Consider the following 17,217-nt stretch of genomic DNA (forward strand, 5'->3'; position numbering starts at 1 on the left):
AATCAAACAACATTAAATAAAATAAAATACTCCACAATACATTTCATTGCTAATAATCCATCAAAACAATTAACAATACAGCACAATTTCATATACAACTCAAAATATTCTAATAGTGAAAAAATCAAATCTTTTAGATATTTAGAATGCTGAAGCACAATTAAAAAATCAAGTCCTAAAATCAAGAATTTGTCCAACTGAACCACTATTCAGCATCACAAATCTGGATAGCAAAGCATGATAAAAACAAAGTTATTTAGATCATTCAAAATAACCACAACTTTTAAAGCAGTCTAAAAGTCATAAGGTTTTGTGATGCTCATCAGAAGAGTGGACACTTAGAAGCTGTGGTGAGGATGACTCTGCCTATTGAGCAAGCCCACTAGACTCACACCGACAGCTGGCAGATGTGGCGGACTGGCTGTAGCGTCGCCTATACCAGCCACCTCCCCTGCAGGTTGAGCCCTTGGGTTCTGGTGGCTGGCAGGTTTTAGGTGGGTACCTAGTGCAGTCCAAAGGCAAGAATCCAAGGTGGAGCATAAATCAAGGTAGGCGACAAACAGCAAGGGGGGGGGAAGGGGTTGGGGAGAAGAGGGGAAAAGGGAGGAAGAGTAGGTAGGGGGATAGGGAAGTTCCCTCCCAGGCGGCTCCTTAATTGGAGCTTGATAGTACCCTGTTATTTATTTATTTTATTTAAAAGTGTTTATATACCAATTTTACAAATACAATTTAATCAAAATGGTTTACAATATAAAACATTCATAATAAAACCATAAAATCAAAAAACTAATCTAATAAAAATACGGTCGTAATACTAAAAAAGACAATCATCCATAATTAAATAAAAAACTAGACTTACATCAAGTGCCTAAATACCGCAAAAATGTACTTAGAATGGGTAGGTGAAGGAAGGAAGGGGAAGGGGGGAAAGGAGCGGAGGACTAAAGGGGGTGTAAAGTATGTGACAGATTATGTGTGTTTTGTTACTGGGATTTTGAAAGCAAGTTGAAATAAATGAGTGTTTAGAGATTTTTAAAATTGTTGTGTGTCAGATATATGACGGAGTGAATTAGGTAGAGAGTTCCAGAGTATTGGCCCGGCCACGGAAAAAGCTCTTTTTCGTGTGATGTCAAGTCTGGCTAGACGAACCGAAGGAATATCTAGAAGATTTTTTGATAAAGATCTTAAATGTCGTAATGGTTTGTAAATACGTAAAATGGAACATAACCAGGTTGAGAAAAGATGATATAAATAAGAACATAAGAACATAAGAACATAAGATATGCCACACTGGGTCAGACCAAGGGTCCATCAAGCCCAGCATCCTGTTTCCAACAGTGGCCAATCCAGGCCACAAGAACCTGGCAAGTACCCAAAAACTAAGTCTATTCCATGTAACCATTACTAATGGCAGTGGCTATTCTCTAAGTGAACTTAATAGCAGGTAATGGACTTCTCCTCCAAGAACTTATCCAATCCTTTTTTAAACACAGCTATACTAACTGCACGAACCACATTCTCTGGCAACAAATTCCAGAGTTTAATTGTGCGTTGAGTAAAAAAGAACTTTCTCCGATTAGTTTTAAATGTGCCCCATGCTAACTTCATGGAGTGCCCCCTAGTCTTTCTACTATCCGAAAGAGTAAATAACCGATTCAAATCTACCCGTTCTAGACCTCTCATGATTTTAAACACCTCTATCATATCCCCCCTCAGTCGTCTCTTCTCCAAGCTGAAAAGTCCTAACCTCTTTAGTCTTTCCTCATAGGGGAATTGTTCCATTCTCTTTATCATTTTGGTAGCCCTTCTCTGTACCTTCTCCATCGCAATTATATCTTTTTTGAGATGCGGCGACCAGAATTGTACATGGTATTCAAGGTGCGGTCTCACCATGGAGCGATACAGAGGCATTATGACATTTTCCGTTTTATTCATCATTCCTTTTCTAATAATTCCCAACATTCTGTTTGCTTTTTTGACTGCCGCAGCACACTGCACCGACGATTTCAATGTGTTATCCACTATGACACCTAGATCTCTTTCTTGGGTTGTAGCACCTAATATGGAATGAATTATGGTCAAAATTTTATATTGTATTCTAAATTTTATTGGAAGCCAGTAGAAAGAGTAGAGGATTGGAATTATATGATTTCTAAAGGAAGTGCCTGAAAATATACGTGCGGTGGTATTCTGAACCAATTGTAGTGGGTGAATAGTAGAGTCTGGTAAGCCCAAGTAGAATGCGTGGCAGTAGTCAAGACCAGAAAACACGAGTATTTGAAGGACAGTTCGAAAATCTTGGTGAAACAACAGGGGAAGAAGGAGTTTTAACAGATGAAGTTTGTAAAAAGATTTTTTTGTAACAGCGGAAATATGTGTTATCAACAGGCCCTTCACCAATACCAGTTATAGAGTCCATCAAGCTAGGGCAAGAGAACATTGTAGAAATCTCATCTTTATAAGACTTTCCTCACTCTAAAAGATGTCAAATCTTCACTGAGGTGTACTGTGCAGTTCGTACGTCTCACTCTGCATGTAAAACTGGCCCCTAAACCACCACCACCTCAACTCGAGCTATTAGCTGGCCCTCCTAAAGGCATATAAATAGTTGAATACTATGACGGCCTTATAAATAGTCTCTTTCTCTCAGCCCAGAAATGGCCGAAATGCAATTTGCAATGTTTAACGCAAATAGCATTATGACCATTTCGGGCATATCGCACAGCTTAATGCCAGGAAAAAAGTGTAGTTATTTCCGGCATTAAAATCATGCAATAGTTTTATCGCACAGTGCGATATTGTCCTTCATTTTAATTAATCCCGCCCAAACCCCTCCCCAGTTCCGCCCCTTCTAAAAATTTGCATTCGCACCATGCAATAATCATATTATCGCATGTGTTATGGTGTTAACGCATCCATTAAATTAGATATTATGTGCTATTGCTGTTTTAGAAGGCCCGAATCAGATTGAGTGATAGCATTTGTTTTCCAATATGTAACACTATTTATTGAGTTAAGTTCATTCCAGTCTGTTAAATTCTGCATATAGTGTGTCTCAGGAAAACAAAGAAAAATAGATGCCTCGATCTTTTTCAATGTTTATTAAAATAGAGACGTGTTCTAAATTTGCCCGACTCAGGCCGAGTTTCACAGCTAGACAGCCGCTGCCTCAGGGGCTTGAACACTTCAATTTCAAAGATAAAACTCAGCAAATTTGGTTTCATCCAGTGAACAACAAATGTCTGACCAACTTTCCAAAAGAGCAAACTGCACTCAGTCTCAGTACGTTCAACCAAAAAGTATATCCTCTTCTCTTAACAGGACATTGTCATGTTAATAAAATGTAAATGACTGGTAAAGCAGTAAAGTCATGCAAACAAAGGTAATACAGATTCTCCTGCAATTCAGAAGTAATATAGAACATAGGAAATGATGGCAGAAAAAGAGCCAAGTGGTCCAACCAGTCTACCCAGCAATCTTTATTTTTTAGCTGCTCCATGCAGGTAGCTCAGGATGGGCCAGTCTTGCTGCTACAATATGCATATTCTTGCTACTGCTATTACCACTGACTGTGCTGACAGTCTTCCTTGGGTCTCGGAACTTGTAAAACAATTGCTTGATTATACCAAGTCATATTAAATATCCTCCTATATCACTCAGATAGTAATTGGTGACATGGGTCACAGAGAAAACATTACTTTATTTTGCTTCAATCAAATTATAAACCTTGGCAGATATAATCTGGCTGTTTCTGATTCATAACGCATACAGCTGAATCTCTATTTAAACCTGGCACTATTCTGAGGAGTTCTGAAAGGTAGATGGAAAGAATCCATGTCAAATCCGTCTGTTTAAATTTTGTTTACTTGCGGTAACAGTATACGTCTAAAGTTACTGATAAACCACAGAAAGCTCAGTAATCTGGCTGCTACCTAAAGTTTATCCACAGCTAAAGACTAAGCAAATTTTCTAAGCATACAAGCAAGAAAGTAATATATGGGACACATTTTCTTTTGAAATAAAGCTAAAAACATCAAAACTCAATTGACACTAACAAAAAGTTATCTTTAGCATGTTAATATTTAGTATGATTTCTTTTTGAGTCAAAATAAATATTCAGGTCCATACTGAATAATCCAGCAAGTGGCAAGTTACTTAGATAAAGTTATCGGAGTAATTTTGCTACTTACCAGTTTACTGAATATTGGAAAAAAAAAATAAAACTAGCAGTGCAGCAAAGGCCATTCTCTCCCACTCCCCTTAAAATGTATAATCATCGTAGCCCAGGCCAGCAGACCCCTCCCACCAATCCATGTATTAGAGCAAAGTCACACTGATCACCCTTACTCTACCCCCTGCCAAAATTACTCCCACTTCCTGCCGCATGCCCAGAAGTGTCCCCTACAGCTATTAGTGAATGGCTTCTCCCTGAGATAAGTAACATGGGATCTATCTACTATTTGGGGTCCTGGTTTGGCCACTGCTGGAAACGGGACACTGAGCTGGATGGACCCTTGGTCTGACTCAGTATGGCAGTTCTTAAGGACCAATCACTGCTCTCTATTCGCTGGAGTGCAGTAAATACATTTATATTATATATCAGTAGCTACCAGTAATTAATATTTTGTGGTGAGAGGAGGTAAGAGCCTCTACGCCTCTTTGCTCTGAAATGGAGGACACATTTGGAGATTCAAGACAGAGTGGTTTAATATAACGAAAAATAAGTTGTGACCATGAATGCGATTTTTTTTAGGAGGATAGGATTGTCTTTGAAATTTGTCGGCATTTTTAGAGATATGGTGTTTGAGGAATGTCTGAAGTATGACTGGTGTGGATAAGGTGTATGTATGCGTGTAGTACTATGGAGGAAGGGTATTAATGTGTAGTTTAAGTGTAAAGATTTTTATTAAATGAATGAATAAAGTAACTGAAAACATTTGTACTAAAGGATACAGTAGGATATATTGGTTTTTGTATATATGAAATAGTAGTAGTAATAATAATGTCAATGTGGACAATAATAATAGTAATGAAAATAATACATCACAGTAAGGTAAAAGTTCCTCCAAAAAATATCATCAGGTAAAACAACACCGCTTCTTAAGATCACTACTCGTACACAGACCAAATCTTAGGAAATTTCTGCAGAGTCAGCTTAATCACAGTTAATCTTTTCAAATGATAAACCTCTGCTGAATAAGCACACAACTGCTCCTCAGAAACAATTGAAGGCATTCTCCAGCAATGTGTCAGTTCACATCTGGCTGCCATCACCACTTGCCCCACTAGAGATGATACCTGGGGTCCAAAGCTGGTGAAGGTATATTCAAGCAGGAACAACTTCAGGTGTTTCTGAATCAATATGCTGTCATGCACATGATCAAGTACAATTTCTTTTCCCAATGTGAAACCACTCCACTCCACACAGGAACCTCCGATCAGCAAATAAAGAACTCCTAACCATTCCATCACTTAAAACAGCAAGACTGACACAAGTGAGAGAAAGAGCCCTATCACTAGCAGGACCCATTATCTGGAACACAATGCCTCCAGAGATCAGGCTACAAAGTGATCTCAAGACATTTAAGAAAAATATAAAAACATGGCTTTTTAAACAAGCATTTTACAAAGAGACAGGAGAATAGAGAGAAATATTTCAGGAAAAGACAGAAAGGCACCGACATACAGTCCTTAGGACTGTACAGTAAGATTAGTCTATGATTTCTACACCACAATAAAACATAACTATAATACTATGTGTAATAAAACTACCGGTGTAAGTACCTTGGTACAATTGGTCATGAACTACTTCGCTAAATGACTATGTCTAATGATATATTGTAACCGAACCTTTGACGGCACCTGATTAGAATGTACTATAGTACACTTTTACCTACATTAAATATGTGCCTACATGTAAACCGTTGCGACGGTATTTAACTTAGCAATGGTACAGAAAAGTTTTTAAATAAAAATAAAATATGTGAAAAAAGGTTTCCCTCTAACCACATTTCCTCCTGCATTTATCTTCTATCGTTGGATAGTACTTGTGTGGTTTCTCAGGTGTAAGATACAGGAAATACAATATTTTATAGCTTTTTTTCAACAATAATGGAAGAGACTGAGCTTTTTCCTGTATATAGAAAGCAAAGAGCCCATGTTGCCTCCTCCAACAGATCTCGTTCCCAAGAAACCAGCTGTTTTGGTTTAGCTTGTGCCTCCTCATTTAAAAGACCACACAATTTAGAGATAGTTTGAGTCGGATGGTGATTAAGCCCAGATCCTGCCATCACTGGAAGTTCTTGGTATTTAGACCCAGAGAGAATTCCTTATTATAATGAAATGAGAATTTATAACAATATGATCTTTCCTCCATAAAGGAACTCTTCCATTTATCCCACACTTTCTATGTAAGATTAGAAATGAGTGGCACTCAGCTAGAGGGTTGTCTGGCCTTTATGGGCAGCCATATCAGCACATTCGGTGGTGCACCTCCCAACAGTGACCTTTCAAGTTGAAAGCTCCCTTTTTGAGGGCAACATATCATTTCAATCAGCTATTACTCAATGGGTCTGAGTATTCAATATATAACAGTTTGATTCGCATCAGTATATCATCTGTTAGTCTAAATATGTGCTGTATGTTGTGAAATGCCCCTGTGATTTATTATATGTGGAGAAGACTAAACGTATTGTCAAAACCTGGATTAGTGAGCACAGAAGTTTCACTAGGACTAAGAAGATTGAAGCCTTGATGGTCCAACATTGTATCTCACCAGCCCATTTGTTCGAGCAACTGAGTTTATGACTGATACATACATTATCTCATCTGGCCAAACTGGGTTTTTAGTCTAAACAGAGGGGTCTGAATAATGAGATTGATTGAGACTGTTCAGATTTACAATATGAATTTATCTTGATGTGCCTTTTTGTTGAAGATAACGAGGTCCCCATATATATATGTGTCATCAAATGGAGAATTTTATTCTGATTGGTTGATATTTACTACAGGGCTAGAAGGGTTTTTCCCATTTGACTGGCCCACAGTTTGATTACATGATTAAGTCTGTCCAATAAAGAAGTCATGATTATCCCATTATCACTGGTAAAAAAAACCCCAAAAACCACGTGATATTAAATTGTCTACCAAGACTGAATTTTGTGCTTCTAATGCTGGCGTGAATTGGCAATGCTACATGAAAATTAGTTTTTAAGCACAAATTTACAATTGCTGGATGAGATCCTCGATCATCAGGGAGGTGCTGAAATGCAGCTGTGTTGGGATTCTGTTAAGGGACCTTGTGAAAAAGGATGTTGGGACTCTGAAACAAAGCTTTCCACTAGCAACATCAAGATAAGTGGAATAAGATACTGCTGAAAGGACCTTTATGAGAAAACATTTTTGTCTATACTAATAAGATAATCACCACCTAGTGAAATCATTGAATATTTTTAATTGCATAAAAAGTGAATATACCTTAAAATAGAAAAAACAATTAGAAAGAAAAGAATACTTTAAAAAATGAAAAAAACAACATTTGTTTCAAAAGGAGCTATTGTATGGTTATAAGTGTATATCATGGTATAATTGGTTGAGAGTTGAGCAAGAATATATGAACATTCCCTAGAATCTTTTTTTTTTTTTTTCTTAAAGAAGTTGTTTATGTTTGGAAATCTGCATTTTTTTTGTCTATTAAATATACAACACAATTATACTTTACTTATTACATTCTTAGTACGGTAGCACTAACAGTACCTGCTTCTCCAGAATGCGAGATATTTCCCCCAGTGTCCTGTCCAAAGCTGACATTTTGTTTGCCCATGGCCCGCTGTCCTGAATCTGACTTTGCTTGAGAAGATCTTTTGCTAAACGCTGCAACCTGCAATGTTAAATAAGGACAAAAACCTGAAATAAATCACAATGACTTGTAATTAGAACTTCTTTAAGACTGCCTTTCTGAAACGTCCCTTTATCTGTACAGCTACCACATGCAGAAGAATTTCTGTTGAAAGTGATGGGAGTTTTTTTGAAATTTCCAAAGTCCCTGTATGAAGTATAATCCCAGATGTTAAGAAATCCAAAAGAAAATAACCAGTCAGTCTTACATGTCTTTCTTTTACAGAAATGTTTCTTGAAGTCTGTCATGCTGGTATATATCCAAAATGACTTAGGGGTAGATTTTAATATCTGGGCACGAGCTACCCGGCGTGCACACATGGACGCGCAATTTTATAACACGTGCGCGCAAATTGGGGGTCGGCGCGCGCAAGGGGGTGTACAATTGTGCAACTTGTGCGCGCCGACGCCCGCGGCCTTCCCCAGGAACTTCCCAACCTTCTAACCTAACCTTCCTACCCCTTCCCCTAACCTATTTCAACCCCCCCCCCCCGAACTTTGTTTTATCTTCTGCACTGCCTCCGGGCAGGCGCAGGTTGTGCGCGCCGGCAGCCTGCCAGCACACGATCGCCCAGCACAACTGCAAATGGTCGCTGTGCCGGGAGCCACTGACCTTGCCCCCCCCTGCACAGCCCCACCCCCCGCCCCCTCTCTGCCCCTTTTTCGAAGCCCTGGGACATATGCGCATTCCGGGCTTTACGCGTGTGGCCGGGCCTTTCTAAAATAGGCCCGGCGTGCGAATGCCTTTTAAAATCCAGGCCACAGTGAAGAAGAGGTTATTTACATCCTGGCTTCTGGATCATTTTTTTTATTTTTAAGAATGTTTTCTCTTCTTGACCAGATTTAGAATTAAATTTTAATCCATTTTATATTCGGCTATTCACATATATTTAACAAGGATTACAGGCCCACTTTGGATTACTGCCCCCTCCATTTAGTGTGGGAAGCACTAAATGGAGTCGGCAGTTGCCTAATGTGGCACGGTTTTGGGAGCGGCACCATGGTGGCATCCCCTTCTTCCCACCCACGTGAGTCCAGAAGAGGAAGTGGTGTCGTGGCGGTCTGCATAACCGATGAGGAAATTCCATCATGGCCCCAGAAGGAGCAGGGGAAGGCTCAGGCTGCAGCATCAACCCACAGGGCCAAAAGGAGGAAGAGCCAGAGTAATGTCACATTGGCCCATCTGGCCAAAGAACAAAAGAGCAGAAGGTACAGCAGTATAAATCCCTGCGGCCTGAAGAGTGTCATAGGCCATGAAGGCTGAAGGAGAATGCTGCAGCAGCTTTTGCTTCCAGAGAGGAGAAGCGTGAGTGGGTGATAATGGAGGTATGTTTGAGTGAGGGAGAGCACATGATGAAGGCATGAGTAAGGGAGTGTGTGTATATGAGAGAGAGAGAGGAGAAAGTTTGTGCACAACAACCCCCCTCTATTCCCCTGCTAATCTATGACAATCTCAGAGAATCTGTAAATCAAAAGTTCCCAGGTAAGAAGAGAGTGGGATTTTTTTATATTTTTAAGGATACAGTATAAATAGTTTTTTATTTTACAATATTAAGGATTCAGCATGAATTATTTTACTAATTGGGTGTAATCTGATGCATTTGCTGTTTTGAAATATTTTCTTGATGTTTGGAACATTTAAAAAAATGTGATATGCATTTTTAATTTGTCAGTTTTGAAATATTTATGCTTTTATTGATATGCTTTTACTATTACTGATGCTTTATATTCGTGATTTTATTATTTGATGTTTTATGAGGACTGGTGACTTTTTATTTTTCCATTGTTTCAGTGCATACAGAATCTGGCTTTTTGCAGTTCACAATTCAGTTTTTTCCTGCACATTTCTATTTATAATTTATGGTCTTTTTATTATGTATTTGATGAAAATCTGAGTTTTGCATGTGTGACTGAAGTGAGATATTCTGCTAGCATAGTTTCCTTGTAGGGATCTATAGCAGTTTTAGTCTATCTGTTTTCCTAACAGGAGGTGCATTGGTGTTTTAGGGCCTGGTTTAATACTTGCAGTGTTGTCTTTTCATAGGTAGGGTTGTTGCTGTTTGAGTGCTGGCAGTTAGTGCTGTTTTGGTATGGGAGATTTACTATATTGTAATTCTGTTTACTCCTGGCTTTCTGAGGGGTAAACCTATACCCAACAGGCCTGACATGTGGGTTCCCAGTGCCTTTTTTATATTTAAATATAATACACATGTTGTAACAGATTTTTTACCTTAGAAGACTTTACTTTAAATGTCCTTTTTCATGTAAAATCTGTATTAAAAATACATAATTTTACTTCTGTGTGGGGAGGGTGAAAAGCAAAGCTGTAATGTTTACCTAGGGTACCTAATACCCTTTCACCAGCCCTGCTCAAGGCTGCCATGTGTATTTCTCGGTTTCCACCTGGCACACCTGTAGCATCTATGGTATAAGCTCCTTCTTGTTTAAACATCGGCAGCTGGCAATTCTATGTTACCAAGAGGAGCAGAAACAGACTGAATTAATCAGAGAAATGATTTTTGTACCAAAAGGGCCAAATTCAAAACAGCTCCTCTTTATTTTTAAAAGTATTTTCTATTGATTAATAGCGAAAGAACTATTTGAAGTAATTATCAAAGATGACAATGGAAAGGGCGGGCAATATGTGTGACTGCCCCATGTGCCAGTTCATTTTGTCAAAGGACATAGCATTAGCATTCTATGTCACTACCATATCAGCAGTTCTTCTGAGTGCTCTTATGCAGCTATTAACTTGTTTTCAGATGTGGAATCTGACCAGTTGCATCATCAGAAGTGGATCTCCTCCCCCTCCCCTGATCAACTGGAAATTCAAAGGGATCTTTGAACTGCCTGGTGGGCCATTCAAATCATAAATAATTCCATGCTTCAACACATGGAACGGGGTGGCAGTAGAGACAGAGTAAGAGTGGGACTCTCCAAGTATGCGCAAAAATATAATTGTGAAATTCCCACGCATTGTAAAATAATTGATGCAAAGAAGTACCAAAATGGTTCAGCCAGTCTGCCCAGTAGAAATGTATCCAATTTAGATAGTGTTGAGTTGCATAGGGGATTTTATAAGTGTATCTAACTCCATCCTCCCCTATGTCTTCCACTCATCTCTCAACCCTTTCCCCACCACTGTCCTCCACACTGGTCCCAAGAATGGCCAAAATCTGCCAAAGAGATGGCTTCCACTACCTCTGCTAGCAGGGCATTTCAGGCCTTGCTAGCATCAATTTTACTTCTCACAAAACCAATATTTAAACCTACACCACAACCCCTTCTTGTCTTATTACCAAAGTTTGCAATAATTGGGGCAGATTTTAAAACATACGCACATGGTGTACATTTGTGCGCTCAACCTGGCACGCACAAATGTCCGCCCGAAATCGGAGCGGCCTCAGAGGGAATTTCCCTATCCCTCCACCCCACCTTCCCTTAACTCTCCCGCCCCCCAGCCCTGCTAAACCCCACTAAAAAATGTATCTTACAGAGTTACGCCTGCCTTGGACAGGTGCAAGTTGCGCATGCCGGCCGATGGCTGGCCCGTGATCCCGGGCACAGCAGCAAATGAAACTTAAGATATTTTGCTGCGAAACGCCTTTATAGAGTATGAAACTTTAGATATTTGCTGCAAAACACCAGAATTTATTATGTGCTTAACTGTTTTTGAATCCTGTTTTTTATCTTTTTATTTTAGCAATATTAATTGAATTTAAAAGCTTGATAGTATTATTTATATTTTTATGTAATATGATACTTTGTTTTAGGCTTAATGTTTTTATTTCATTATACATCTTTTACTCTAACAGCTAATTTAATTTTTCTTCTTTTATGTAGTTTTTAGCTGTTACTATTTTAACAAAATAATGTATTTTCTTGCTTGTCTTAATTTGTAAACCGTTGTGAAGGCCTTGCCGATGTGACCGTACAGAAATGCTAATAAACTAAAACTAAATTTATATTTTAAAAAATCTGCAGGTAAACTGTTCCCTTCTCACTTGCTGCAGCAGTAATTAGCAAACTCGGGTGATTGCTGTCCCTTTCAGTCCCTGGAGCCAATGCAATAAAGTGCGCTCAGCCTAGCACACAGGTCTATGCATGGTTGGATGCGTGTTTTGAATATGCTAGACTAGCACCTGATGCTATAAGGTTATTTGTGCGTCCAAAATGCATGCCCAAACAAATGTGAGGCCGATAGCACCCATCATATATAAATTCCATGTAGATGAGACTTTTAGCTATTACCCCCAATGCAGGAAATCGCAGGGTGCTGAAGGCATACTTTTTCTTTTCAATTTAAGCTTTTAAAATATTAAAACTTAAAGAAAACTACATCTTGTGAGAAAAAGACACAAAAAAATAGTAAAAATGAACTGAGATGTTAAAAGAGAAAATCAGCGATGTGAAGCCTCGCCCCCCCTGACGTCATGACGACCAGCCAGCGGCGACCCGATTAACGGCGCAATTACACCAGGCATCGCGTGCCGGGCGTGACAAAGGGGTTTTCCCCTTTGTGCTCCCCTTCATGCTAACCTTTGTGCTCCTTCTAATATAATTATATTTATGTTTATGTTAATAATTTAACTTTTATTAATGTTATTTAGCTTTTTGCTTTGTTTAAAATTATTTCATTATTGACGTTTAAATGTATTAGACTAAGGAATTTTACTTCCTGCTCATTCTGTTTCATTGTAAACCGGTTTGATATGCATTTTATGCAGGAAAATCGGTATAAAAAAACTTTAAATAAATAAATAAATAAATATTAAAGTTTTATCCAATAATGAAACAAAGCCAACTTTTCTTGCAGAAGAATCAAATTACATAATGCTTCCCCCTCCAAAGCCCCCCAGCCCCCCATCTATCAATCTTCTAGGAAAAATGAGCCATTATCTCTATTCCAAGTATTGAAGGCTTTCCACATCTTTTCAAATTTTCCCATGTGGTTATGATGAATCACCGTTAGCTTCATCTGACAAATATGCAGCAATCTTTTATAGACAGCAAGCTTGCAAGGGGATCTCTACACTTCCAATGAGTGGCAAGCTCACATCTTGCCACTAGCAATATCTATGTCATTAAATGATCAATCGTAGGTGGCATCTGCTCAACAGAAGCTGATAAAAGAAAAATCATTGGATCCTTCTCCACACTAAACTGTGTAATGTCCTTAGTTAAAGTTTGTACCATATCCCAATAAGGTATACTTCATGAGTAAGCCCACCAGATATGTCCCCCCAGTGTCGTTTGTTCCCCACACTCTCTCCAACAAAGACCAGACATTGTTGGAAATATAGCCTTCAGTTGCACTGAAGTATAGTACCATCGAAAGTATATTTTATACAAGTTTTCCACCAAAAAAACAGCAAGAGAGGATTTACACACCCTCCACCTTATACTTCCCCAATCCTCTTCATCATTTGTACATCCTAAGTCCACTGACCAGTCTTTTTCATGCTTATGACCACCACCTGGGGATCCACATGACTTAATATATATTGGTAATAAATCCTTTCATAGGTAGACCTTTAATAACGTATCTTACAAATATAGAATAAGCTTTCCCCACACCAATTTTTGCTATACATCAATGCATTTAAGATCGCAGCTGTAAATATTCAAAATGATCTTTATTCTCCAGGTCATCTTTAGATTGTAAATCTTCAAAACTAGTCCAACCTCTTGGGTAAAGTATCTGACCTAAGCATTTAAGGCCTTTGTGTTCCCAAGAATGAAACCGGAAGCCTTCTAGACCCGCTGGAAACTCCTTGTTATAACCAATAGGTGTTAATGGTGAGTACTTGCCCCACAAAACCAAACTTTCCCTAACAGAGTGCCAAACTTCTAGGGTCCACCTGGTGAATGGATTCCTAATACCCAGTATTCTGGGATGCCCTTTACGCAACCAGGGACACACATGAAACGGAATACTCCGGTAAAATGTTCCTCAATAGATACCCATTGTTTCTTCCCAGTTGACTTATGCCATTCCAAGGTCGCCCAGATTGTGTTTCATTATAACAACTGTCAACATTGGGAATACCCATAATCCCCCTCAACCCGTAGGCATATACAGCACCTGCTTGGCTATTCGAGGAGCTTTCCACTGCCATATAAATTCCATATATTTAGTCTGGATTGCCTGAAGGTCCCGGTTTAGGGACAGCCACAGGAAGTATTTGAAATAAGTAACCCTAGCCTCAGTAAAGCGCTCATCTTTAAGACAGCAATCCTACCTAGTCATGGGAGAATAAGGTTGCTCCATTTATGAATATCTAATTTAATGTCTCCAATCAACTGGGCAAAATTTAATTGGGCTAATTGATGGTAATCTTTTCCTATTTTTCCTCCTAAATATTTGACACACTCCTTCACCCATTTAAATGGGAAGCTAAAATGTAACCTTTGTCTGGGAGCTTTGAGAATCTGAAAATCTCTGAATTGGCCATATTCACCTTGAAAGCTGACAAACGTCCATAGTGGTCAAGTTCCTCTGCCCAAACCAGCAAGGAGATCAAAGAATGACATCATCCACAAAAAGCGATATTTTATGATCAAATTCACATACTAATCCCTTTTATATTCCTATTTTCCCTTATCCTTTCTGCCAGTGGTTCCATAAACAGTGCAAATAGGATGAGGGAAAGTGGGCACCTCTGCCTTGTTCCCCTCTTTAGCGGAAAATGTTCTGATACTCCTCCAATGACTTTTACACAACTTGAGGGTTTCCATATAGTTTATGAATCCACTCAACGCACACTTTTTAATGCCATAAATTTAACCCAAGCTCCGGAGGTTGCGTAAAGTCAATTCACGAGTCAAGGGCTCATTAAAAAAAAAAAAAAATACAGTCCTCTGTGTGTCCTTCTACCTACTATTGTTGTGACACTTAAAATTTACTGCTTACAGTGTTGAAAAATAAATGTATATTGGCTTGGTAAAAAAAAAAATTCTTATGGCCGCACAATTTAGACGCCCATAGCAAGGGGCATTTAGTTATGGGCGTCTTCAGCAACCTCAGCAAAATAATAGAGAAATTGGCCTGAAGAAGCGGATAAAAACAGACACTCGTATTGAGTGCAATTATGAGCACCCGATTCATTTGAGCCCCATGGATGCACAATTTTTCTCCAGCACGCCCTTTTTTGCTTAACCCCTCATCTAAATACTGCATCAGGAAAATGGACACTTAATATGAGTGCCCATCTTATTGCGTCGGCCCCTCTGTGTGTAACAAAAAAAAAAAAGGTTCCTGACAGAGGCTCTCTCATGACATTGTGAGACTGCCAGCAGTTTTTTTTCCCAAACATCCAATGACAGTATTGTAACAAACTTCGAGCAGAGAAATGTATTAACAAGTCACTTTTGCATATACGTCCCCTCCTTCAGCAGTATAATACTGCTGGGGATTTCAACCTCCCTTTTCCTACCACTGAAATCCACCTTGTGTGCAGTCCTCAGGTGTCTGTTTTTCATTCTCTCTTTTTTTTTGGCATAAGAAAGATCTTTGTCCTAAACCCCAGCTGGGGCCTATTATTTTGAGGCTCCTTTGTTGCTCCAATCTCTATGGGTTCTGAAGCTCTTCTGCTTCCCTTCCTGGAAAGAGCTTTTCCTCTACTGTTCAGGAAGTAGTCCCATCCTCTCTGAGCAGTACGTCCTCCCAGTCTAGATCCTGTTTTTGCCTCATGAGTAGTTCCTCCAGGGCCCAGCCTCTCTGGGTCTTCCCTCTCCCTGCTTGTAACCAGCTTGCTTTTGTCCGAGGGACCCTGGGAATTGTTGTTTTTGGGTGTTTTTCTTTTAATCTGGGCATTCTGCACCTTGGTCTGGCTCTAGGAACATTCCTAGATGCTTGTGAGCTCTGAGCAGGGACAGAGTGAGTCTCCTCTTTATTGCTACAAACAAACAGGAGAAAATCTGCGGAAAAGTCAATTTTCTACAGATTTCTTTTTTGTTCCAACATTGAAAATGCCAGGCAAAATAAAATAAAAACTGAAAGCAAAGGTCCTTGCTTGCACTTGTGCAGGCAGTGAATTCCGAAATGCTGGACTATAGGGATAATTCAGGCCAACATTTTCTGAGTATATCTTATATTTTTGGTTAATGTTATTGTATTGATTGAGGCATGACTGTATTGTTGCTTCTCTGTACTTTGAATAAAACAGATTAAAAAAAAAAAAAAAAAGGACTTTGATCTCTGTGAACCAAACAAAATTGGAAGATGGAGAGCAAAGCATTACTGACATTCTTCTACATAAGACAGAACTGAAAAATGCAGGCCTTGCAGAAGGAATCCCTAGGCTGTAAAACCTATACTGGCATGGGCACCAGTCCTTCTGCTGTTAGCTCTGTTGAAACAAAGAGTTTTAATACTGACTTTAATGTCAGTTTGAAATTATGCAGTTCTCTATGCTAACATGAACTCTTCACTTTTATAAAAAGGGGTGAAATTTACAATCGGAGAGCAATACTTGGCCCTCATCCATAGGCATGGTCTGTGCATGAATTACGCACATTCATTTCTATAAAAGCGAGTGAACAAAAAAACTGGGATTCTGCCATCTGAGAGCTCTCACAAATATCCATGAACCACACCCTTAAGACCAGAAGTTGCCTGCAACATCCCTGCCTGATCTCTGGAGCAAAGAGACACTGATCCAAGATGCCTTTGCCCAGCTCCTAAGCCTCCAGACCAGCATAGATGGACGCAGATGCAGATACCTTCATACACAGAGAAACTCCCCAGCTTCTTCAGATAGTGCTTGCCAACGTGGTGAAAGAACAAACTTTAACTTTTAATATTGAGTTCTAAAATTACCTTTAGTTTAGGGTAATTTGTTGTGACTACTCTGAATTAAATCTGGGCAACCTTGTGGTCAGTAAGGTGTAGTGCTATTTTAGAAACTGTGAAACTGCCTCTAACTTTCTAAATCACTTAAATTATCGTTATATCAACTATACGTTAAGTGATAAAACTCTCAACACAAACTCTAATGTTAGACAAACTAAATGAGTCCTCGTTCTGATTAAAATGAACTTTGATCAACTCTAGTCCGAGTAATTAATAAATTCATAAATAATGTGCATCATATAGTTGGAGGTTCCAATATAATAATTACTTTATATTTGTGATACTGCCATTCCCTGCAGGTCCTGCAACTGAAAAAAATTCTCTTGTGGGCTTCTATCAAGTGGATGCTGAATTTATTGCTGCATGGGGTGGGAAAGAATCTATGCTCGTCTTACAACAGAGAGAAATGTAGATGGGGATCATTATAAGTTTGTGGATCAATAGCACTGAGGGAGAATTTGTAAGAA

General features: G+C 39.0%; 1 protein-coding gene across 4 annotated transcripts in view; it reads right to left on the minus strand.

Moving 5' to 3' along the window:
• The window catches only part of SCAPER (S-phase cyclin A associated protein in the ER), a 440,399-nt gene that overhangs the window by 205,301 nt on the left and 217,881 nt on the right, over positions 1–17,217 (minus strand). For all 4 annotated transcript variants that reach the window (XM_029575230.1, XM_029575228.1, XM_029575229.1 and 1 more), the window contains one exon: positions 7,756–7,879. In XM_029575230.1, coding sequence (XP_029431090.1) covers positions 7,756–7,879 — 124 coding nt within the window. The remainder of the gene's footprint in view (positions 1–7,755; positions 7,880–17,217) is intronic.

The sequence above is a fragment of the Rhinatrema bivittatum genome, chromosome 13 (genome assembly GCF_901001135.1).
Source record: "Rhinatrema bivittatum chromosome 13, aRhiBiv1.1, whole genome shotgun sequence".
In the NCBI taxonomy this organism is placed as follows: Eukaryota; Metazoa; Chordata; class Amphibia; order Gymnophiona; family Rhinatrematidae; genus Rhinatrema; species Rhinatrema bivittatum.